The sequence below is a fragment of the Lathamus discolor genome, chromosome 2 (assembly GCF_037157495.1).
Source record: "Lathamus discolor isolate bLatDis1 chromosome 2, bLatDis1.hap1, whole genome shotgun sequence".
NCBI classification, from domain to species: Eukaryota; Metazoa; Chordata; class Aves; order Psittaciformes; family Psittacidae; genus Lathamus; species Lathamus discolor.
The window spans coordinates 44,711,179-44,731,311 of NC_088885.1; the positions used below are offsets into that span (position 1 = coordinate 44,711,179).

A 20,133-nucleotide genomic window follows, 5' to 3' on the forward strand; every position below is an offset into this window, starting at 1 on the left:
TAGCCCCCTCCCTCCCTCCCCAAAACCTGTTTCCCTGCTGAAACCCAGACATCCACTGGTAACATTATGCTACTGTAGCTAATCTATCCATGATTAGAAATGTGCGACTGAAGTGTTCTTAAACTATACAGGACCTGAATTATATACAAGAATCAAAAGGACAGCCTGTATTTACATCAAGAAACTTCCACTACCACGGCATTATACCAAGAACTCAACACTGTTACAGTCCGTATTTACTTAGGATTTTAGCTTTAAATCACACAAAACTAAGATCAGGAAACACCCTGAAAAAATGAACATGTTTATTAAATATGACTTCTATTATGCCACAAAACAAATATCCATTGCTGGATATTCTTACAAGTTCAGTGTTTGAAATAGTGTGCTGTTTTATAAAGAAACTAAGAAATTTCAGAAAGTTTGCTGGGGAATAAAAGGAAGAAAAGAAAAACAGGGGGTGGGGGAAGACAGCAGATATCAAGTGAAGAATTAGATTTGAATAACTAAACCAAACTGTTAGCACAAGTTTAAGACAGTCACTGCATGCAGAAACCCCTTGGAAAAGTGTTATGCAGATCTGACTAGGCTGTAATACACAAGGTTAAGATGTAACTTCACTGAGTTCTTCCATACCAGTTGGTAGGAATTTTCCCTACAAAGTGGAAGAATTTTAAGATTAAATTCCAGATTATCCAGTTTAATAGCTTTACTCTCCAAGAAATCCAGTGTATGAACTATATTACATTTTTCCAATGCTACTGTAAAAAAGGCAAACTATAAACTTTTCTATTCACTTTTTACATTGAACTTTTCAAAGAAAACCAAAGTGATGTCTTTAATTCGCATTAAAGTGGTCAAACATTTCTCCTGTTTCTCCCCTCCCAAAAGTGCAAAAAACAAGTTGCTGCTTGGTCCACAAACATAATACATCATGTACAGCGAGAGATTTTCCTTCTGATGGAGTACTGCTGCCAATCCATCACTTCCAGTTTCTACTCCAAGAAAAACGTCAGCGTCCAAAGATGGAATTCAATTCCAGCAGAATTAACTCTACAATCTGATTCTGGTATACTGTGTGGACTGCTATGTTACCAGTCTCTTTCTCTGGTTTTAATAAGGTTGGACCAAAAACTATTGCTACACTTTGATATGTCATTCGGTTCTTTTCTCCATTTTCTACAACTCTGAAAGAGAAAAAAAAGATACATAAAGAGGGACTTATCAGTGCTAGAGTAAAAGGACAATAGGAAAAGACACAGTCCTAAGCAAATGAATATTCACAGTATTTATTTAATGAGTAGTCTTGTTATCAAGACCTACAGCTGCTGTGATTTCCTCTATGGAAAAGTTTTATTTTGAAATACTATTCCTGATCCTCTCACAATCCCTCAAATACAAGGGCTTGGCAGTGAACCCCACAACTACGACATTTTCTCTGAAGTCTGTTTAGGGCTCTGCAAGCTTGTATAAGTTCAGGCTGATATACTGGTTTCATCAAATCAAATATAGGTAAGAAATATGCAGTAGGAACAGTCACCTAGTACTTTTAATTGGACTAGTTAGCTTTAAGAGATGCTCCACAATACAATGCCTTTCCTTCTATCTGCTACTTACCTCTTCAGATGTCTAAAGAGTACCTGCATGGTGTCCTGATTTGGTTTTGGCAACTGTTTGATTAAATCTTTAACAGCATGGACACGCTGCCTTGGTTCCTGTTCTGCAAAAGGATGATGTGCAGAAACAAAGATTCAGTTTTTTTGTTTAAAACTTCAGCATAAAATTTAACAGATGGAGAATAAAAGCAAACGTGTTGCAGTGCTAATACGAGATAAAATACTGACACCTCCTGGCAGGACCGTGCATTACTGACAGGCAATTTTAGGGAAACCTGACAGATGTTCATAACCAAAACATTCTTTTTATTGTTGAAAATTACATGTATTGAGAGGAACTTATACAGAAATCAAGCACACACAGGTTTTCCAGACTTACTAATTGCATTGACAAAGTCATTGAAGTGATTGTAAGTGAACAGCGGCTCCGGCAATTCTCTGAAAAACATCTTTAGAGCTCCTGTGATGACATGTATGTCTTCCCATTTACTGTCATTCAAGTCTAGCTTCTCATCTAAAAGAGAAAACATGAATAGTGTTAACGTTAACAATTTAGCTATAAAAGCTTTTTTACAAATAAACTGAAACTCTCTTCTGTTCTTATGGCAGTGAACAGTCACAGCCCTGCTGCAGTGTAAAAGGAGATACACAAAAGCTCAGCCACTACAGGCATAGACGGCCAAACTCTGCCTACTGCACTGCATGCAGCTCCCCTACACGAACAGCATTTTTCAGAGGGGAATAGAAGCTGCTGATGCAACACAAAATTTACTGTTAGATCCTGTTAATCAGGAAATGAGAGGTCAGATTGTAGATGGGCTACTCTCCTCTTCCTAATTGCAAGTTGCCTATTGATTCTCACTGAACACTGAAATACAGCCATATGAAAGGGTTTTATACAGAGTATGGCAGAGGAGCTAAACACCCACACACTAAAAAGGAGTAGCAAACCTTGGTACAAAGCATTAACTTAAAATTTAAATGCTAGTGGATGTTTAATGTGCTTACTGTTTTTCCAGTCACTTAAAAATAATCCCTTCCCTTCAAATTCAAATATTAGGAAGAAGTTCCTCACTGTGAGAGGGTGGTGAGGCACTGGCACAGGTTGCCCAGAGAAGCTGTGGCTGCCCCATCCCTGGCAGTGTTCAACGTCAGGCTGGAAGTGGCTTTGAGCAACCTGGTCTAGTGGAAGGTGCTCCTGCCCACTGAAAGGGGCTGAAATTAGGTGGTCTTCAACACCCCTTCCAACTCAAACCATTCTGATTAGAGTTCTATTAGCATCTTCCTTTAGAATCATGTTCTAGAAACGCCCCTACGCTCCATAGGACACTAAACCTCCAGGATGCAAGATTTTTCAAATGATGTGTATTACACACTAAATTCTGCAATTCTGAAGTAATTTAAAGATGACAATCACTTCTCATGAAAGACTGCAGTTACACATTAAGAAAACTTTTTCCTGAACTTTCTATGAAATTCAATAATCCAAAAGCATATGCAATTGTAATATAATTGAAGGAAACTTACCATGATTGACTGCAAATCTTAGCTTCTGTATCACTGCAAGATTGCCACTAACTCTGTATAAGCCATCAACATCTAATCCTAAAACAAAGGGATTAAATCTGTTTCAATATCTTGCCCATGCATGAATTCTGGAATCATTATGCTGCTTCTTTATAGGTCTACCCATTAAAATTAAAAGAAACCTATCTTGTAACAAAGAACACTCAGTTCAATGACAAAAGAATAAAGTTAAACTAGCTTTTTTAATGGGGAGGGAATATCAGAGGAGGTTTAGTTTGCCTGCACAGGTCTGGCAGCATCAAGCTCAAAGTAATTTCTGAAACTTCCTACACAGTAGAACAGTAGTAATGAGCCAACAGCTCTAAGTTTCCCCAATGAGACTAGGGGTCTCTTAAGATGCTCTTGGTGGGTGGGCAAGGAATATATGGGGCTCCAACATGCAAGAACCAAGTATTTTGTGGATATTCAGTTTTTTAATGTATGGTTAAGAAAAATCAAGTCATGCATAGAGAGCATCTCAAAGTTGCCAAGTGACTGGTCTGCACAGAAAAGTAATGATGTGCATGCACACTCATCAATACCCAACAGCCTGCAAAATAAAATGGATAGTCCTTTGCCTTTACAGTATTGCACACTCTACCAGAAAAGAAAACTGTGTCTGTGGTTGCTACTGCAGTTACTCAGAAGTGATTAGGAGGTAAATAACTGAAATGCCACTTGAATGCAGCATGTGAGTCAGTGCCACTGAGAGGGTGAGTGTTGCCAGAATACCTGCAAGTCCCTGTTGCTCCTCAAGGAGTTGTCTGATGCAACACAGCACAGTTACCAGCACCATCTGACATATCCCTTTTCCCCATAATCCACTAGTCACTCCTTTACAGAAAGAACTGATTTGAAGTGTATTGGCAGTAGGAAGAAGAGTTGGAGAAGCAGGGGGGTAAAGCTGTTCATTTCTGTCAGCTTCCCCTGAGGTATTTAAAAAAGGAAAACTTCACCACTATCTTCACTGCAGTCCTGCCTTTAAAATAAAAAAGAAATAAAAAAAGAACAAAGCAAAATAACCCCTTTCTCATAAACTGCAGATCACAAATGGAATAAAGCCTGCTGTTACAAACAAGGGGGCAGTTTGTTGAACTGGGGTATGGCAACAGAAGCAGTTATTTTTCCCTCCCACGCCATAAGACAGCAGCATTGAGAAAGAGGACTATGGGCTGCAACAAAATTCTAAATGAAGTTCCCATGGAAGATGCCTTAAAATTCTCATGTAGTATTCCCCTGTAACACTTACCCTGATTCTCAAGACAATGTTTTCACATTAAAAGACTGGTATATATCTGAATGATGATTATGGAGATTCCATAATCGCCTCTCAGTCATCTTTTCCAAGACACAGGTCAATGACAACAGCAAGAAAGAAGCAAGAAGACCAGCACAGAGTACAGCCATGTCAGGAGCCATAACCAACATATTTTCAACAAAAATGTGGCAATGTCACTTGTATCGGACAACCTCGAAAATCACATGTAACTTTCAAACAATTTTCTCAGTTATTAAGTAGGACTGACTTATTTTCAATGCAAGCAAACAAAAATTGAGTAAATATGTGGATACTGATAATGTCCAGAATTGCACAAAACTTCACATAGCAATCGGTGTAACTGGCTGAAGGGCATCAAACCAATAGATTTGTCTTCTTCAGGGCATATACAGAGCAGGAATACAACTTTTTCCTAGAAGTTTGTTTCAAGGAAGTTTTCAAATGAAAGACTGTTAGTATGCTTAAACCTTCCAAAAATGAATGGTTGTGTTCTGACAGTCTCTCTCTTTTCATCTGGAAAAGCACCTTGATGGGCTGAGCTCTTCTATTACTTCTTGTAATCCCTCTTTCTTTAGATACTTGCTGCCAGGAGGCTGTCCTGCCTTCTCCTGAGCTTGAAATATACTGAAGAGGATCAATTTCTCCAAAATAAGATTTCCTTCCCCTCTCTCCATTTTGGACCACACAGACATCCCTCCCCTCCCCGGAAACCTCATTGCTAACTACAGATGCAAATTTCAGATTATTTTCCCCAAATAAATCTACAGCATTTTAAGGACTGAAACATTCAGGATTAGATAGTGTGGTGAGTAAGAGAGATTTGGAAACAAAAAACTTCAGCCATACCATGTTCCTCAACATGCTCAATACACAGCTTCACGAACTTTGGCACCGTGCTGTTTTCTCTTTGACACAAGCTGGTGAGATTGGAACCAAACACTTGATCTGGAACCAAGTAAAGAGACTGATTTACAGTGGAACAAGACTCAAGTGACAGAACTAGTTCAGATTAGAACAAACCTCTACACAGGGCAAAGACTACTGGATACAATTGTCGCAGTATTAGAGTGAAAGTAGGAAAGTTCTGAAAAGAGCTCCCAGCAGTTCCCAGCAAGAAAAAGCTCCCAGTAAGAAAGAGTGTCAGCAGTTACACAAACATGAGTCTCTGAGTGAGGAACTTCTGCTACTGAAATTATTTTAATCCAGCAGAAGACACCTGTAAGAGTCATACAGTCATTACAGTAATAGGAAATATAATGGATTCAAAAGCCTTGTTACACTCCATTCCTCTTCCAAGTTCAAAATATATTTACTGTAACCTTTGTTCAAAATCTGAACAGAGACAATAAACTTTAACCAAAGTGAAAGCTGTTGGCATTGTTTGGTGGAAAACCCTGTAAAATTTCATCTTTCATTGCACCTGCTGTTTAACCCAGCATTACATATTTACTTCAACATAATCTTTAACTAATGGAAGTTCTGACATGGATTTGTAAATGACAGACCTTTATATCAAAAAGTTCTGAATGGAGGAAAGTACGACTATGCACAGGCACCCTGGCCTCAAGGTTGGAATGTCAATACAGATATTTATGGACAAAAGTAGCTTTGAGTCTTGTTTGCAAAACTACATAATCCAGTGGGAGTGTTTTCTATCATAAAGTGGAGCAAATATAAAACTCAGCTTGGGCAGAGAACAGATTCTTGCAGCATTTCAGTCTATTTCAGTAACATGTTAACTCCTCATGTTCACATTTTGTTATCACCAAAGTACTTCCAAGACCCATTTCTATAGTTTGTCATCAAAGATTACCAAATAATAGATGGCCTCCCCTGTTCAGATTCATGAGACTGAAATAGCTCACACTCCTAAACGGAAGAAAGTTTTTACCTTATTTTAATACGTTAAATAAGGTAGCGGGTAAATAAGTGGCAGTCTTCACAGTATCTAGTGGATCTTACTTCAGAGCTTATGCAAGATAGAACTGTTCTTGCATTTGCATCATGCGTAGCATCTAGCCCATTTTTCACGCTTAGTAATCTAAGTAGATTCATTAACAACACTTGCATCTGACTACTGCTTTGGGAAATGCAAACAGCACACCAAACCAATATACAGTATGAAAACTGGCACATAATGGCATTATTAGCTGTATGCGTACAAGGCTGGTGACCCAAAACACCTCAGTCCTGCTGTTGCTACTCCAGCAGAATCAGTAGCAAAGGACTGAAAAAGCCCACACAGTAGAAAGCAAGGCTAGCATGCAGCCATAGCAGATAAAGCAAGGCAGGTTAGACAGCACAAGAAAATACCAGGTAGTAGCAAACTGATTTGCTACAATTACTTCCAACTTTAATAATTTCCATGTAAAGAATCATACTTTTATCCCTCATTTTAAAGTAACCTTTGTAATTCTGTTTTTCCACAAAACTTCACCACAGTTACTTCTCTGCTTAGTGCATGCTCTTTCAAGTGGGGCTTTTTTTCATTATTTTTTATGCTCAGACTGGGTTTAGCCAAGTTTTCTGTGTACTAAGCTTTTTCTGTAGCAGCCACAAAAGTACACTGGGCTTTCAAATAAAATAATTCTGAATGAATTTTTCATTCATACAGTAAAACTGTACAGCACAGATCCAACTTTTTAAATCTACACCATGCTTTTAAATAAAAACAAACTCTTAATTCCTTAATGTCTTTATTTAAAAAATCCAATCATCAGCACGCACGTGTACAAATTAAACTTGGCTTTGTGTTCACTGTTGCTTATGTCAGAAGTTATGTCACTAAGCAATGACATGAACATCAAGCTGTAAAGCAGAGCAAAACAAAGTCTTGAAATAATACTTCCTTATCCAAAACAAGAATTCCATCATTTACAGTTAAATTATATTTGCAGATACACAAATATATCAAATGCCACATGCAACAGAAGCACACCTGTTAAAGTATGCAGTTAGGCAAATCACAGTAGGATTTGGTCTGATATTTGCCTACCAATACACTATTCTGACCCTAGTAGAGCACCACCTACAACTCCTGTCAAGGCATACAAATAAATAAATAAAGCTTTACAATGAGTACCAAGCCAATAATTTACACAAATACATTAACTTAAACCTGTGCAAATACTGTTCCCTCAAAATTTTAACAAGTGTGACAAATGGAAATCAATTCTTTCATAAGTTTGATTCAAGAATATCTCTAAGACTCATTGTGAAACAATGAAAAAAGGTATACATTAAGAAAAGGTTAGGGGAGAAAGATGTTCAAGTTAAGAGTCCTTTATCCTTATGCTGGTTTGCCTAAATATTTCCTTTCTTATGAGATGGCACATGATTGTCTGGTTCCAATCTGACAAAAACATCGTTGTGAAACAGGTGAGCACATTCAGCTTTGTACCCAAAGGACTGCGCTTTCCCTTGTATGGACACATGATTATCACAATAAAACACCAGTTCCACTGTACATCCAAGATTTTTGTTAAACCTGCTATGTACATGTGTTTTACTCTAAGACTAGACCATTTCAGCCCCATTCTACACAGACACTCCTAAATCCAGTTTTCCAAATTTTTTCCTTTGTTAAAAAGGTTCATTTACCCTTAATGTAGCCTTTTTCACGGACAGCTTGTAATGTAGGGCGCCGTGTAAGGAACTTCTTGAGCTTCGTTTTGGTCTTTTTCTGATCTGTGGAATCTATATTGCTAGGTACTTTCACTGCTGAAAAGAGAAACACATTTAGCTTGAACATCCAAAGAATCAACACTGCATTTATCTGTCAAGGAACCAACATCAAAAAATTAAGCTCAAAACTGCATAAAAAACCCTATTCAAATTTGCAATACATCCACTTTTTTTTTTCCTTTTAGAACTCCAAGTAAATAGCATCCATTTTTCAAACCACCAAAAGACAACTCTCTCACAAAGAAACTTGCAAAACTGAGTGCTGCCTATGAAACTAAGTAAATGGTAGCTGACATCTGGAATTGATGTGGAATTTTTAAAACATAGCTATGTTTCAGATCCAGTCCTGCCTTTCCTTAAGTTAGCTATTTTGGAAGAAATGAACACTTTCTTGCAAACTACATATGAGGCCTGGAAGTAAAAGACAGAAAAATGGTCTGATTAATATATTTCTGCGCATAGGAAGAAATTACTGTGGGTAAGCTTAACTAAGCTCTAAAACTCTGAAGGTGCAATTAAAAATGCTTAGCTTCTCTAAGCAAGCCAATATAACATCATTAGCAATTCAGCAAAATTGCAGTTCATGTTAATAGTGCAAACATTTACAGACATTGTACCTCAGAAAAAAACCCAAGTAATCCTTTCACATGTTCCATTTTGAACATGCAAAAGGGCTAAACAATTCTTAATGAAAACCACAGAAGTCAGAAAAAACAAATGTCTACTTACTTCTGTGCATTTGACAACACCTCAAAAATAATCTATTTCACTGCTGCTTATTTTCTCCTCTTTTTATGCATCATGCAGTAGGAGCTAAAGACGTGTACATTTTTTCCTTTCTATTTCCTTTTTTTTTTAAATGATTATTAAAACATGAAAGAAAACCTACTAACTGGCATCAAGACCTAGAATAAACTATATAAAACCCTGTCCCAAAACTGGAGTAGTTTCATTTCTAGCTATCCTTTTGAATTCTTCTCTACTGACACATAATAATGAAGATGCAAAAAAATGAAAGTGGGCATTGCTAAAACAATTCATAGAAAATTTTCAACTCACAACGAAGTTTCTTAGAGTCTTTATTCTCTTTCTCTTTGTCTTGTTTTTCCACCCCTGGGGAATCTGGAATTTCATCTTCTAATGCTTCATCAGACTCCACTACCTATTAGATTTAAGGAGATACAGAGTGATCAGTTTCTCAATTCACAAAATAGAGCAATAACAAACAGTTATTTTAACAGAACAGGCAGTTCTAAAATATATTTTTTACCCTATAATGATATTCAGCTGGTTCTTTCCTGAACTCTAGATGGCTAAAAGTATCTTCAGAAATTATACCAGTTCTCACTGGCAGAGTAAATAACTTTGACAAACACTATTTGATCATAAGACCCAATAAAGTAAGGTTTTCTCAACACCGAACAAAGTACAACCAGCCTTTTAAAATATCACTTAATTACATCAACCAATAAACAACATATTTTTCCTAAATCCAGAGTTCGCTAAAGAATCACATGAGTGGTAACAGTCTAAAAAAACCCCACCTCACTTCTAGAGCATTTACGCTATTTCCGATCTCTGTAATTCGAATTTTCTTAACAGAAAATAGAACCATCAGCTGCAAAATTTCACCACTGTCAAAACATACAATGAATTCACTCTGAGAAAGTAGATACACTATCGCCTGAAATTCTTGCCCTATGTAATTGCTGTCAGCATACTGTCATTCAACGCAGTCAAGTGAAAATGTAGATCATGTGGTAGTGCGATGGCAGCTATCAGAGACTGTTAAAACTCCCCACCTGCAGGCTCATACCTGTGCTACACGCATGACTGCAGGCATATCAGAAAATAGGAAAAGAAACTTCTTCTGGTCTCACTGCAACATATTCCCTTCCAAAACTGCATATTTCTTACTTTACTTCTTCTAAAATAAACTTGACTTTATGCAGTTACAAAAAGCTGACTATACAGGTGTTCTCTTACAAGGAAGACATTTTAAAGACAAGGCAAGGTTGTGTATTCCAGAGCACTGAACAAGCAGAAGCATGACTTCATCAACTCATTCTCTGTTGCTTTTCAAATGTATTGGATAGCCTTTTTACACATCAAAGATCAAGATATTCAACTGCAAAGTTAACATCCCCTCTAAGGGCCCCTCTGCAGCTGAGACCATTTGGACAGTGCTCTCTTAAGAGGCCTCAAAGCTTTTTCAGACTGATAAATCTCAAAACCATTCACTGCTTTGGAAAAAAAATAATCTGGAATCTAGTCTGCATCACAGAACAAGTCTAATCTAGTAATTTGGACCTTCTGCATGCAAAAAAGAGCAGCCACATTGTTCTCAGATAGCTATTCCCCTTGTACAGCATATTGCCACAAGAGCAGCCTGAAGGAACAGAGATCAGAATCTAATCTGTACATTCTTTTGAGGAAGATCTCATCACACTACAACTACTGAATGTGTCCTGGGAAAGAGATTCATACCCCTGTTACCATAAAGATCCCAAAATTAAAAGCTTGATTCAGATCTGATGGACTTTCCTATCCAAAGCTTCAGTGCTCCAGCTTACCAGATGGTCTGATAATGTACTTATTTAACACTTTCCTTGTCATCCTGGGTCTCATGGCTATCAGCTCCCAGCAACAATACCACTTCCTCCAGAATGTTGACAAACTCTCCCCACTCCACCATTTACTTCCTCAACCTAACATGCAACGCCTCACTTTCATCTCAACATATCTCAACCTTTCTAACTTTGTTTGTATTTAAGCAGGGAAGAAGTGGCCTCAATTGCCTTACACAGCACAGACAGCAAGAGGGTACTGCTGAGTCACTGCCTTGCCTGGTTATTAAGGGTCATGACATTTTCATACCAGGAAAGGGCAGAAGATTGGGAGCCTAAACCATGAGCACTCAAATAAACCAAAACATCCATATTAGCTGCCTCTGTTTGGGTGGAAAACACCCATATGTGGAAAACACTATCAGAGCCAACAGAAATGAAGGTCACTACACCAAAAGCAACATAAATGCAGCATATGAGCAGTAACCAGGCTTGTGACTATAAAAACTAAGAATATACGTGAAGTCAACTTGGTATGACAGGAGTATTTTCTCCAAGATCTCCTCCAACTCCTTCTGAATTCAAAGATGGTAAATCCTGTTTGGCAGTATCAAAAGCAAATGCTTGAACACTTTTCTGTTGATTAAATAGTTGGCATTATACGGCCTGATAAGAAGAGATAATACAGCGTTTTGCCAGGGCTTCTAATTTGCACTTCAGTGCAGCCTTATTAAGTGAACACCAGTATTAAATGCTGATTAACACATGTCATGAAGCACTCCCTTGGCCATCCTCCCCCTCTTCCTCCTTCTTTGTCAGAGATAGAGAGGATCCTCCTATCTCTTTCAGGTCACTGAGACAGAACAAATATTTGGCCACAGAAGGAAACTCATTTCCAAGCTGGAGGTCAGCCCACATCTCCTGGTTCTTAATGCAGTGCACCATCCTTTTTCCTTTGACGTTATATAATTATATTTCACTTGTCACCACCAGAAACAGTCATATCCTCACCCCCCTGCTGCACCCAAGAAACTCAGAAAATTAAGATGTATGCAAAGCACTAGGAGTTGTCACACAATTATTTTCCTAAATAACATTACCCTGAAAATAGAGCCTTCACAAGTCAAACACATACCTGATTGTTGATGGTATAGTTAAGAACTTTATACCATTCATTAATAAAGCTGTCATTATCAGACTGAATTAAGAGCTCAGTTCCTTGGCGGGTTTTTAGCTTTAAAGAAATAAAAACAGATGATCATCAGAATTGATAAACACACTAGAATTAAAAAGTTAAATTACCTAAATCAAATTAAATCTCTCCCTGGCATAACTCTTAGGTAATATATAGCCACTCAGGAACACTTCCCACTGAAAACAGTAAATAACAGTCTGCTTAAAATTTAAAAACATATCCAATGCAGGCAGACATAAAAATGGACATTTCTTGCAGGTACTAAGATACATCTACATTTCAGCAGGAAGAAATGTAGACAACTTGAAAGCTTTTAGATAGATTTTATATATATATATATATATATATATATATATATATATATATATATACACACACACACACACAGAGCACCAGAAGGGGAGGCAGAGAGAGAGAGAGGGGGAGAGAGAGAGAGAGAGAGAGAGAGAGAGAGAGAGAGAGAGAGAGAGGGAGAGAGAGAGGGAGAGACGGAGAGAGAGAGAGACAGGCAGAGACAGAGATAATTCTGCATGTAAATCACATAATTCACCTCAATAACATTCTTTTTGCTGGATTTGTCCTTTGAGGCCCAGTCAATCAATGCTCCTTTGAGATCCACTGTAAATTCTGGCTTAGACTGATTGACACCAAACTTCTGGAAAAAAAAGGAACAATGATGACAAACTTAAAACAAGCAAAGAAACTCCTAACAGGTACACAAGTCTTGCAGTCCTCTAGTTATAACATACCTTATTGACAGTCCATACAACTTAACCCAAATACAATACTTCGCCACAAATCAACAGGCATGATACAAGGAAAAGAAAATCCAAACAGAAACCACAAAAACACCCTTTAAGCATGCCTATTAAAACCTGCGCAGCTTAAAGGCCTTAAAAATCCGTAACATTACATGCCAAGTTGCAGCAAAGCTTTTTTTCTATCATGAATGGTAGAAGTCCATACAGCATTTGACTGTAGCTTGATTTTAGTCAAGATAGTCCCAAGCTTTAAACAAAACTGGCTCAGAAGTACCTGCACAAAACAACCCCATTCTGTCAGTTAATCAATGGTTCTATATAGACAAAAAAAAACCAACCAAAAAAACCAAACCAAACCAAAACAAAAACAAACACAAAAAAAAACCCACAAAACCAACCAGAAATTGTATCTTTGCTAGAGACGAATCACATCCCTCCTGCACTGGAAGAGCACTTTCAGGTTTTACATTTTTGTAATATCTATATATTTTGTGCATGTATATGTATTTCCAATAATGCTTTCCATGTTATTTTGTACTTTTCTGTGGTTCTTCTACTGCAATACTGGAGCACAGCCTACCAAGTAAACAGAACTCAATCTCAGTCTAGCTACTAAATGAAAAAGCAAGTAACTAAATAAAGCATCTAGCCCACAAGTAACCCTTCAAACAATGTGGAGGAAGACACCTGGGAGCTATTTTTACCTATTACTTTTACATTTATACTAGGTATCACAAAGTACTTGTATTAGGGTTTCTACCTACACCACAGAGCTCTGAAATCATTCCTCAAGGAAACCAGTTCAGTGACCAATACAAACAAAAAGCTGTAATTGTGAGTAAAATGAGTAAAACACAGAACAGGAAAAGCTGTAAATCACTTGGATGTAGGCACAGAAATTTAATGTTGTAGTTCTAGGGGAAGCTTGTAAGCATCAGATCCACCAGAAAGGTTCTTTTCTATTTCTTTAAAGTGTCTTTGATGTGCAAATGCTGTTCATGTGACAGCTCTGGGGGACCTGGGCCCCAGGACAAGCTCCTTGCTGCGAACACAAGTTTCCAGCCTGTACAAGAACATCCATATCCAAGGGGAGAAAACAGAACTAATCTGCTGCTTCTGATTAAATTGCCAGCATGTGTGTTAATTAATGCTAACTGTGTTTTAGAAAGGCTGTTTACCACTGGAAAATCTTCCTGCCTTGAGTCTAAGGGCAATTAAATGCTGAATGGAAAGTAGCATCTTAAGTTATTTTGCCCAAGAAATATCAGAATTGGGAAATATCTCTAATTTACCTAATGCCAACTAGCACTTGAGGGACAGAGAAGGGGGAAGAGATGAAAAAAAAACAAACACAAACCCAAAAACCAAACCACCACCACCAAAACCAAAACCCCACAACCTTCTGGCTTTCTAACTTAATTCTCAGATATATCATCGAAGAACATTTCCTATTAATTATACCAGAGCTTTTGAGAGCCCCAGCTTAGCAGTGGAGACCACAGGAACAATCTCTTGGGCCACTATGGCTCTTACAGTTGCAGGTGGCTATGCCTATTTAAGAGATATTCATGTAACTACTTCACATACAGCTAAAGTGCCCCAGCCGCACACTTCCTGACAGCCTGGGTCAATCTTGCTGCATGTTGGGAGGAGGAAAAAAGATGAAAAATAAATAAATTTAAAAAAAATTAAATAAATCACTCTACGTTTCTAGGGTTTGGCACTGGAAAGAGTTGCAAGACTAGTGCCAAAATCAAGCCCTTTAAGTCCTCTGCAGGATCCAGGGGGATTCATTAAAAACACAACTCAGATGATGCTGAGAAGCACAGAAGACCCACTACAGGTGAAATCATCTAACAATGACAAAAAAAACCCACTATTAAATTTAAGTCACTGCTGTTCTGAGCAAAAGGAAAGCCCTCCAACACATTAGCTTGCTGAACTCTTCACCTTACAGATCACAGAACTACCCCAAACACCTCTGCGCTCTAACCATCTTTTTGGCCTGACTTCCTTCAGCATTTCAGAGAAGCACAGAACAAACAAGAAACTAGAAGCTAAATTCTTCAGAAGGGAAAACATCTTCCTTAGCTCCTTCACACAAATAGAGCCCAAGTTTCTGTGCCAGATGGGGAAACTCACACTAATAATCCAGACTCTCTGTAAAGCTTCACTGATATACCAATATGATGATCACAAACTTAAATTTCTTTATTCAAGGAAAAATCTAAGTTTAGCAATGCTGGCTGTCCTATAAGCTTTCCTGTCAAGGTTCTTTTCTGCTCCTGAAAGAAAGATGTATGAAACAAGATGCCAGCAGCCAGGAGCAAGTCCTGTACAGGGCTGCTGAGACACTGCACACAAAGGCAATCAAACCCTCCTGAAGCAAGCAGATTCTGTTGAGAGCAGCAAAAGGAAAACCTTTCACTTTGGCAGTGTCTGCCTTCTCCAAACAAGAGTGAGCTACAGAGTCAGCACTACTCAGGTTAAATTTAGGTCTCAGTGAGTAGACACCTTATTTTTACTGGATTTCTCTTTTGAGCTCTCTGGGAAGTTTGGAAAGGGCAGCAGTGTGAGATGGAAAGAAGGAAAGGTCTATACATGGTGCTGCCAGCTGCCCTAGATTTGAAGCTGCCCTAGATACAAAGCTGTTGTATCACCATTTGCTGTTTTTTATGAAGTCCTGCAGCTTAAATTTGGCAATCGCTATTGCGACTCATTCGTATCAAAATGAGAAACACTTTCTTTCAACAGTCAAAAAAGCAAATTTTTGTGAAAAGGGATATTTAAAGAAAATAAATCTATATTTCCTTACAGAAAGCAGCCCTGTAAAGGCAACCAAACTATGTATAAATTGCCTGGTTTAGGCTTCCACATACATAGCAATGAATTTGACAAAGGCAGTTGCATCATTTTTAGCACAAGGTCAACTGAATAAGCCTACAATTACTTCCCTTAAAAAAAAAAACAAAACAAAAAAAACCAAACAAAACTGGTCATCAAAACGGTCATTCTAGAATTCTTAGGAACAATAAATAAACTCAAAACATACAGCTCTCCCACCACTTTTCAGGAAATACAAGCCAAGACATCAACATAGTTTTAAACATCACTAACATACTAAAATCCAGAAGTTAAATCATTGAAACATTGCTTTTAGTATGTTCAGCATATGATTTTTTTCCATGAAATCTTTAGTTTGATTCTGACAAGAGTTCCAAAAAAGCAGTACTAAAAACCAGTTAGACAACCAGTCAAGCCTGTTTGTTTCTTCTAACACCAGTATCATGATCTGAATTCCTCCTCCTTGAGCAGCAAGCTACCATATTAGCTACTAACGTTTTTATCAGTTTCTGATAAGCAGCACTTCCATGCTTGGCATCTACACTTCAAAACATGACTAACAACAGACGCTTAAATTATTTACAAAGAGTCCTACAAAGTTACATCAGCTTTCTGTTTATGGCATATAGCCAGAACATCCTGAAGCTCTTTTCCTTTCAGCTTTTTATGCATAACATTTACATTTTTAGATATTTAAATTATAGCTAGAATTAACGACATGTACATCATTGTATCAGAAGTATCATTTGCACCTTATAAACATCCCAAATTAGTTGTGTTAGAAACAATTAGACATAAATATCTGTTAAAAAAATGACCATACCATGCCGTTTATTAGTCAAGGCACTAGTGGCTCAAATAGAAGGCAAATTTGGGATTATAAATCTGGCACTGATGAACCAGATACTCTTTCTGCTTTGTTCCATTAGAACAATTACACAATTATTGCACTACACTTATGTTAATCTGCATCTCGGATGACTTCAAATGGCAAACAGGATACGCAAGTTGTTATAGAAAATGACAAAACATGAACCTTGGAAAAATTCAGATTGACTTTCAAGATTAGTGGCAAATAGCCTTACAGTGACAAGAGGCATGCAACAAGAACACATACAGTGATAGCTGAAACTTGGTCAGAGTTTACATAGGTGACAGCAGGTCGACGACTGAGAGCATATTTCCAAGAAGAAAGCAGCGAGAGCAAGAGCTCAGGAATTGAGCTCCCTTGGCAAAATGACTTGATGAGAAAAAGGAAAAGAAGTGATGAAGTCACAAAACAATGCACAAAAATAAAGAAGATATGGTTATATCAATCACTAGACGAATGCTAAACACATTCTTCTCTTAAGATGAAGAAATGTATTGCTTACCACGTGTCAAACTGTTAGACTTGAAATCACCTTACTAAAATACTGACACAGATCAATGTTTGAGGTGAAGAGGAATTTTTGAGACCTAAGCCCACAAAAAAAAAAAAAGAAAAAAAAATCCTATACAGACAGCGAGAAGAGTGTGTGCTAGATGTTACGTATTTCCAAAGCTAACTGCAAGTATGCAGGTATACAACACAAAGTCCTTGAAAGAGATTCTCCCTTAGTATATCCAGCTTCACTTTATTCTGTCCATATTGTTGATATTTTTCTAACCTTCCTCCAATATTCCCCAGTACTTATGCCTATAAAACTAAAGTATGTTTTGGATCCACAGCTATGAAAGTAAATAGCAGAAGTCACCAAGTCCATTTCCTACCAGACAGCTTAATTTACCTTACCTCACGCCTTTGATCTTTATTCTTTTTCCTTCCCTTCTCTTTTCCTTCTGCTTGACCATCTTGCCTAACTTCACTCTCTCATTCTCTTCTACCCCAAATGTTATTTACTCATCCTCATCCATTTTTTTCCCAACCACCCCTTCCACAGCAACAGTAAGGCAAAAAAAAAAAAAATTGTTTACAGCTCTGAAATAGACTCAAAGCTTTAGAAAAGAACTGTCAATACCAATTCACTACACAAAAAGAAGCACAGCAGGAAAAAGTGAGCCAAGTAGAAAGACCAGCAAAGCACAGCAAGATAGCATATATCTGTAAGATGCAATTTTGCTGGAATTCACATAATACACTGGAATAATGAATACTGATTTTGACATCTCCAGTTATTATAGGAGATCCACACAGTTTAAAGTCAGACCTCCAAAATTAAGCAAGCAGTAGATAAAGAACCATTTCTATACCCATTAATCTATAAATAGCTGGATAAATATAGCACATTTAGTTACAGTGCTATTAAACTAGAGGTGATATAAAAATTGAACAATCATTATCTTCAGTGTCATGCTTCCCTTGAGAGTTTCATTAGACACCAAAATAGATACAAAATACTTGTTAAGCACTATGCAGACATAAAACAAAGTAAGGAATCCAGCAAGGCAAAGACTAAGACAATAATACTGGATTATTCAAATAGTCTAATGCAACTAGGCAAGCGTCAGGCTGTTTTCTTCATTATATGTATTACATTCAAAATTATCTGGAGTGTATGAAAAAAATTAAAAAATAAAAAAATGCAAGAACAGTGAAACAAATGTTTTAGACAAAAATATTACTGAGGAACATAAATATTCAGGTTGGAGCAAAAACTTAAAACTTACAGGGCTTCTTCTCATTGTACATCATAACTGTTACATTAAACTTTTTTCTTGAAAACTTACACTTATTTTTTCTAAATTATGCATGCATATCAATATTTATGCCCTATAAATAAAAGGACTTCATTTTATTGTATTTTATGTGATTAACACTTAAATGAGGATGGGGAGTTGTTCCTGTGCTTACCCAGCCAGTTCCACTTCCTTGGGTTTTAGTGAACAGCAGTGATGAACCTTGTAACACTGCCCATGATGACATCCAATTCTTTCTGTTAATATTGGTAAATAAAAATAAGATAAATAGACTTTGAAAGCAGATATTTAAACTGTCAATCACTGTTCCCCAGCTGACCTGTATGTTAATATACTTAGCCATATATACAGTCATTTGTGTCATGAGTAAGTCTTAATAGCTATTATATTTGTAGAAGAGACACACGTTACCAGTCCCAGCCTGACCATCACAGTCTAAATCAAACAAAGCTAATTAGTAGTGGAAGCAGTTCACAAGGAGAAACACAGTACAATTACAATTTCAAAGGGGCTAATCTGGAATGCTCAGCCTACTGTGTACTTAGTAAATTATGCCAAAGTACTGCATAATTCTAAAACTGACTGTTCACATCTAGCTGGGATGCAAGTGTCCCACATCTACAGAATAAGCTCATTTACACTGGCAATAAAATATTTGCTACACATCAAAAATTTGCAGAAAGAACAAATAAGTTGTTCCAGCTGTCTGAGTATTTGATTTTATGTCTGAGTACCTGTCCTCCTGAGGTTAAAAACATAAGTCTTCACAAGCTCTGACAATTTCCATTGCCCAAACATGAACTATTATTCAACAGCTCTAAAAGTGACAGGATGGCCATGTTGCATCTTTCTGTACAGCAGCGCAGTAATCCAGATCAATGACTCCAACAGATGCAGCATAAATGGTGAAAGCATACTGTACCAGTAGCAACTTACATGAGCCACTGTCTACCCTTTCCTACCAGGCTCTTAGAAGCAGCAGTAAGAAACCAAGCTGGTGGTCAGATGTGCTGCCCAGCTGCACTGGCCTAGGTCAAGGGGGTCTGGAGTACCAGCTAGGTGCTGACTATTAAAGCCTCAGGGAAAATGCTTCATATGTGGGAAACGCTGAACTAGATAAATGTAACACAGTATTAGATCCAAAATATTAAATCTTTAAAAAGTGAAAAACCTAAATTAAATCTGAGGATATGCCACTCTTGCACAGTATTTAACACTGACTCTTTGCAAAATACCAGAAATCTAAGTTAGACACCATTCCTTGATTACATGCTACGATATATAATGTAAATGCCTGCCTGTGAAGCAGAGAAAGGAAAAGTTGGACATAAGGTCACACCTATAGGGAGACCCAGATTGGTCAATACATTCTGCTTTAAACCTTTCACAAGCAGAGTAAAGTTAAAACTACAGAGTATGTGACATGTACACTCCTTGGAAATCAAATGAGATCAAATGAAAGCCCCTCCTACACTGATTCTGTCCAAGGAACAAGACAGACTATCACCTATACAGATCTCTTCAATAAATCAGTCAATCCCATTTTAAAAAGCTGCCTCTCACCAGTACACCTTCATGAAATCACTACCCTGTGTTGAACCCTGGCATACATGAGCCTCTGGCTCTCTGAAGTCAATTATCTTTTGCTCACCAGGAGAGACACATACTTTGGGATAAGGAAACATTATGCCCTACAGGAAAACCTTTAAGGCAAATTAAGACAAAAAGTAAGAAACTGCAAAACCCAGTACGCTAACCTAATACAGAAGTCAGATACCTTACACAAACCCTTATGCACACGTATTTCTGGAAGTCCAGACTTACCGAACTTTCTTCCCATTTTCTGTAATTTTTGTCACATTCAGTAGCCCGTACTTCTCTTGACCCTGTAAGGTAAGAGTAAGACATAACAAATACAAAAGAAAATCTGCTTCTATTGCCA

The 20,133-nt window shown here is 37.5% G+C and overlaps 1 protein-coding gene across 6 annotated transcripts in view; it reads right to left on the bottom strand.

Moving 5' to 3' along the window:
* Positions 1-288: 288 nt before the first annotated feature.
* ARHGAP12 (Rho GTPase activating protein 12) overlaps positions 289-20,133 on the bottom strand; it is a 74,517-nt gene continuing 54,672 nt past the window's right edge. For 3 of the 6 annotated variants that reach the window (XM_065666690.1, XM_065666695.1, XM_065666694.1), the window contains 11 exons: positions 20,016-20,077; positions 18,346-18,427; positions 12,458-12,562; positions 11,848-11,946; positions 9,205-9,307; positions 8,062-8,181; positions 5,308-5,406; positions 3,144-3,221; positions 1,996-2,130; positions 1,618-1,720; positions 289-1,187 (listed from right to left, as the gene is read on the bottom strand). In XM_065666690.1, the coding sequence (XP_065522762.1) occupies positions 1,013-1,187; positions 1,618-1,720; positions 1,996-2,130; positions 3,144-3,221; positions 5,308-5,406; positions 8,062-8,181; positions 9,205-9,307; positions 11,848-11,946; positions 12,458-12,562; positions 18,346-18,427; positions 20,016-20,077 (1,161 nt within the window). In that variant the 3' untranslated portion in view covers positions 289-1,012. The remainder of the gene's footprint in view (positions 1,188-1,617; positions 1,721-1,995; positions 2,131-3,143; positions 3,222-5,307; positions 5,407-8,061; positions 8,182-9,204; positions 9,308-11,847; positions 11,947-12,457; positions 12,563-18,345; positions 18,428-20,015; positions 20,078-20,133) is intronic. The other 3 variants (XM_065666691.1, XM_065666696.1, XM_065666693.1) reach the window with 2 other exon arrangements.